The sequence below is a fragment of the Curcuma longa genome, chromosome 14, assembly GCF_044706935.1.
Source record: "Curcuma longa cultivar G26 ecotype Majalengka, Jawa Barat chromosome 14, ITB_CL_G26_1.1, whole genome shotgun sequence".
Lineage (NCBI taxonomy): Eukaryota > Viridiplantae > Streptophyta > Magnoliopsida > Zingiberales > Zingiberaceae > Curcuma > Curcuma longa.
In genome coordinates, this window is record NC_133874.1 from 541,570 (window position 1) to 546,710 (window position 5,141).

Here is a 5,141-nt window from a genome sequence, read left to right on the forward strand (position 1 = left end):
GGCTAGGCCTGCTGTTGAAACCATGTACAAATCTTTGGAACAGTTCTTGACAATAGATTTTTTTGTTATTCATTTAAAAATATATATAGAGAAAAAGGTGATGAAAATTTTAAGGGGTGTTCTTGAATGAATGAAGGATCTATTTAAAAAACTATTTTAGTAATACTAAGAGATGATGAAAGTTATATTCTTATAGGATTTTTTTTTCAAAATTAGTAGGTATATTATAAATTTATATTTATATTTTTTATATATCTTTTAATTCTTTGAGTTGCATGGATAACTCAGAATACAGAACTAATACTGAGATGTCAAGTAGGGTTGAGTTGCACCAATGATTGAGGAGCTCAAATAGAATCGGATATTAGATTCGAGTGTGTCACTATTGGAATACCATAAATTTAAATTTTAAAAATTAATTAATATGTATAAATACTTCTTCAATAAAAAATAGAATCTGCCTCCCTAACGGTTTCACACGATCGGTCTCATAATCATCTATGAAAAAGTAAATCAAGAAATTATAGTTAAACCACTATTGGGAAAGACAAACCAAAATAGACAACTTATTCAAGCCTATGAAATTTAGAGGAAGCTTCATTTAAATTGCACCAAGGATTCAGACGGTCAAACTGATTTTGGAAATTTGATTAGAGTGTGTCACAATCCTAATATCATAAATTCAAATTTGAAAAATTAATTAATATATAAACACTTATTTGCATATGCCTCGAGCAATGTCAAATAGTTTGGTGCAAATTAAAAGTCAGCCAATTTAAGCCTTCGAAATTTGGAGGAAGCTTCATTTAAGCTTAAAATTACATACAAAATTTATTGGAAGCTGAGAAAAATAACTTATTAGTTTCGTGTCCATTAGCAGAGGATTAAGAAGCCCAAACTTAATCAGATTTAATTAAATAAATAGAATATCTTCCACAGTTTGTTATTTTCCTTTTGCGCCTTGTATCAAAAATAGCTTACCCAGACCCACCCACCGCTGCGATTGCCTCCTTGACCATGTATCTGGTAGAGAGGGGGGCCATTTTGTCTTTATTTTTCAATTAACAGCAACACTTTTATATAAAAACAAATGATTACAACTCCTTTTTGTGTGGGTGATTACGTTGGGACAGTTAATAAATACAAAATATTTTTTTATACAAAATGGTATTAAAAATTAATAAATAATAAATAAATAATAAAAGGGGATAACGATGGATCCCTTTGCAAGAAAAATAAATAATAAAACAAATAAGGGAAGGTGGCAGGAAGCTCCAACCATCGGCCAGATGGCCACGTGGCCATGGTCCCCACCAACTTGCTTTCTTCACGTTTCGTCCTTCCGTCCTTGTCTCTACATTTACACTCCGAATAGGCGGCCGATTATGATGGACGGGAGGGCGGCTTTTGGGTCCCACGTGTCACTCCATGGATGATGCTTCGCACGACGACGTCACAACGGTCAACCGGCTCGAAGAGTCCTCCACGACACGGACAGCTGGCCACACGAAGGCGGGCTTGAAGTGCGGGACCACCGGCGGCGCCATTGCGCGGGAAATTATCTGCACGGATAGCTCCGTCTTCGGCCGCTCCGACGGAATGGGGTGGCTGCAGGCCAGGGCGAGGAGGAGCAGCCGGCGAGCGTCCTCGGGGTCGTAGTCGTTCTCCTCCAGGCGGGGGTCAACGGCCTCCAGGATGCGTCCTTCCCGGTAGAGCTTCCACACCCAGTCGCATAGGAAATGGAAGCCGTCGATGTCGCTCCGGGGGCGGCGGCCGCAGACGACCTCCAGCACCACGGCGCCGAAGCCGAAAACGTCCGACTCCCGGGTGGCCTTGCCGGTGTGGAAGCACTCCGGCGCGATGTAGCCCATGGTGCCGGGGACGCCGGCCATCTCCTGGTCGGCGTAGGAGGTCTTGTCGGTTTCGAGCGCGCGGGCGAGACCGAAGTCGCCGAGGCGGGCGTTGAAGTTGGCGTCGAGCATGATGTTGGAGGCCTTGAGGTCGCGGTGCACCACCGTCTGATCGTACTCGTTGTGCAGGTAGTGGAGGGCGGAGGCGACGCCGGTGATCACGTTGTACCGACGCTCCCAGCTCAGAGTCGCCGTCGGCTTGCCGCCGGGGCCCTCGAACAGGTGGTGGTCCAGGCTGCCGTTCGGCATGTACTCGTACACCAGCAGCAGCACACTGTCGGTGTGGCACCATCCTGCGATCAATCAGACGATAACTTCTATTAATCTAAGGATCTTTATTGCAAGATCATCATCTTGTAGCTCGACACAAAATCGCCATTAGTTTTCCAATACCAAAAAAAAATGATTAAATGATGATTGTCACTATACGATTATTGTCGTTGCCAAAAATTAGGGAAGAGTTGATGTATCTTGCATGCGAAGGAATGTTGCTTCTACCATTCTACATTAGAAATCGTCACATCTTGCCAGGCTCGATGTTGACCAAGAAATTTATTTGTGTTTGAACTGAAAAGTCAACTAAAGACAATACCAATAACTCACGGAGAAGGAATTGGTTAATACGCAAGCAATAGAAGAGTGTCAAATTTGGCGTCCTGAACCTTAATCTGTTTCTCAAAAACACATTGACAAAGTTCTAGAGAAACAAGAAGAGGGTGAATAATGATTGAATTTCCAGCGGAAATGAGAATGAAAGAGTTAACAAAATCAGAGGTTTTTAATCAAAACGGGAAAAGGTTAACAAAAACTCGAGATAATTGGCAATCGAATCGTGTTAGAAATGTAGTGAAAAGTCGAGAAATCGAGGTGGATGATGCATTCCATGTCAAAAACAGAGTAAAATCATGGTTAACAAAATGTTCAAAGAGGAAGGCAAGATGTACTGACCGACGAGGGGGGCGAGATGCTTGTGGCGAAGGCGGTTGATGATGATGAGTTCCTTGAGGAAGTCGTGGGGAGCGCTGGTGGCGCCTCGGGAGAATCGCTTCACGGCCACCTGCTTGTTCTCCCCAGGCAGCACTCCCCGGTACACCTCGCCGAAGCCCCCTTTCCCCAGCTTCAACTTCTCGTCGAAACTGTTGGTCGCCTTGTAGAGGTCCTTGAACTCGAACTCCCTCGGAGTCCCCGGTAAGATCTTCAGCGTCTCTAATACCAGCGCGCTGCTGCTATTGGCGGACGCATCCCTCTCCATCTTCCTTCTGGCCTGCAGCCACGCCCACAGACCGGCCCCGAGCACCACCACGGCCACAAACACCCCACCTGCGATCGCGCCAATCTTCCACGCCGGCATGCGTTTTTCGTCCTCGGGGAAGATCACCACGGTCAGATTCCATGCCAGCAAGCTGTTGCGCTGGTAGTTTATCCCCGTGGAGGCGGCAAACCCGAAGTAGAACGTCTGCTGCAGATAAACGCTCAGATCGAGCGTCGTTTCCAGCACCGTGGAGGCCGGCTTCGGATCGTCGCCGACCACCATGTAAATCCTCAAATAACGCGCCGCACCATCGTAATCGATCCAGACGGTGTGATTGGAATCGGTCGTGGAGGCGATCGGAAAATTCAGAGAGGCCGTCATCGTGGAGTTAACGCCGTTGATGTCGAGGCCAACGTGGTTGTCGTCGGGGTCGCCCAAATAGGCCTGCCTGACGGTGTCGAACTCGATGGCGACGAAGTGGTTGTCAAGGTTCCCGTTGAGGGTGTCATTGGTGAGGCCGAGGAAGCCACCGTCGCTCCCCGGCGGCGCCGAGGCGAGGTAGGAGGAGAGAAGGAAGGCCAAGCCCTCGCCAGGAGTGGTGTTGTTCCTGTGCGAGACTTCTATTTTGAAGGTGGTGTTGAAGGAGGCGATGGCGGTGGCGTTGGCGGTGGCGTTGGAGGTGGAAGAGGAGTTCAGCTGCCAAAGTGTGAAGGGCCTGTTGAGGAAGGCTCGACCGGATTTGTTGATCATAAAATTTTGGGGGTCGTTTATGGAATCAGGGGTGAGGTGGATGGCCCTTAGGTTGATGTCGGCGTCACCGAATAGCCGGAGATCGGTAGCGTCGCCGTCGCTGTCGAAGTAGGGGAAGGCCGCGGAGTAGATGCCATCGGCGCCAGTAACAATCTGAGATTGTACAGAGAGGGAGTGGAGGAGGAAGAGGAGGAAGAAGGAGGCGGCGGGGAGGCGGAGGAGAGGCGGAAGAGGGTGGCGGTTCATATTCATGGGAAAGGAATAACCAGAAAGAGTAAAGTAGGGTTCGGTTGGAGACGATGCGGCCATTTTTATATTAAAATATTGGTGGGCACGAATGCTACAGGAAACTTCAGCTCAACCAAGTCAACGCCGATTTAATAATATAATAAAGACAACTTTGCATCCTACTCCCTTTCATTCAAATCATTTCTAAAAGTACCCCCTACTGCATTACAATTATAAAATTATATGGAGCTTTCCAATTGTAGATTATTAATCCTGTAAATGCATCTACTATATTTATTTGTTGATTAAACAAATATTAAGAGTGTTTTAATGTTTTGATAATTTAAAAAGGTAAATTTCAGAGGGTAATATGAAAAATAAAATAAATGGGATAAAATTTCTAAAAAGGCCCCTTACTTCTTAGAACGTCTACATAAATTTATTTTATTTTTGTTTATTAAATGTGCTTCTTAATTCAACTAAAATTTTGTGTATTTGAGACTTTGTGATCGAATGACACATCACTGTCGATAATTCAACATGTTGACCAACTCCGAGCAACGAATAATTCAAATTTTCTATTTAGTTTCAGTACATTAATCAAAGATTGAATTTTTCGGAAAGCAGGATAATTTTGTAGCCAAATCAAAGATTGAAAATTAAGTGGCCTGGGAAATTTTCATATTGGTCACCTTCAAAATATCTTCAAAATTAATTGAATCATTACTTACAATTAAACTATTTAAAATTTTTATTTTAAAATTTAAAGATTAGATTATAATATTAAGTAAAAAAATTCATATAAAAAAAAGTAATTGTTCACGGAGTGTGTGAAATTATTATCTTGCCCTTTTTATCTTGTACGTTCCGTGAGCAACTAACTTTTTTTCGTTAAAATTTTTTTAATACTATAACCGAACTCTTAAATCCTAGGTTGCTGCTTGAGATCGCCTTCCAGACGAGTCGTCAACTACCTAGCTTGTAAGTTGACGGTCAAGGTG

The 5,141-nt window shown here is 44.2% G+C and overlaps 1 protein-coding gene across 1 annotated transcript; it reads right to left on the reverse strand.

Annotated features, from left to right (window-relative positions):
• Window positions 1–1,087: 1,087 nt before the first annotated feature.
• On the reverse strand, window positions 1,088–4,173 carry LOC141845192 (putative L-type lectin-domain containing receptor kinase S.5). Its single transcript, XM_074733248.1, has 2 exons — window positions 2,859–4,173; window positions 1,088–2,203 (listed from the first exon to the last, which is right to left on the reverse strand). Exons 1-2 carry the CDS (start codon window positions 4,162–4,164, stop codon window positions 1,422–1,424), a joined length of 2,088 nt encoding a protein of 695 aa, XP_074589349.1. The 5' UTR covers window positions 4,165–4,173; the 3' UTR covers window positions 1,088–1,421.
• Between the last annotated feature and the right edge of the window lie 968 nt (window positions 4,174–5,141).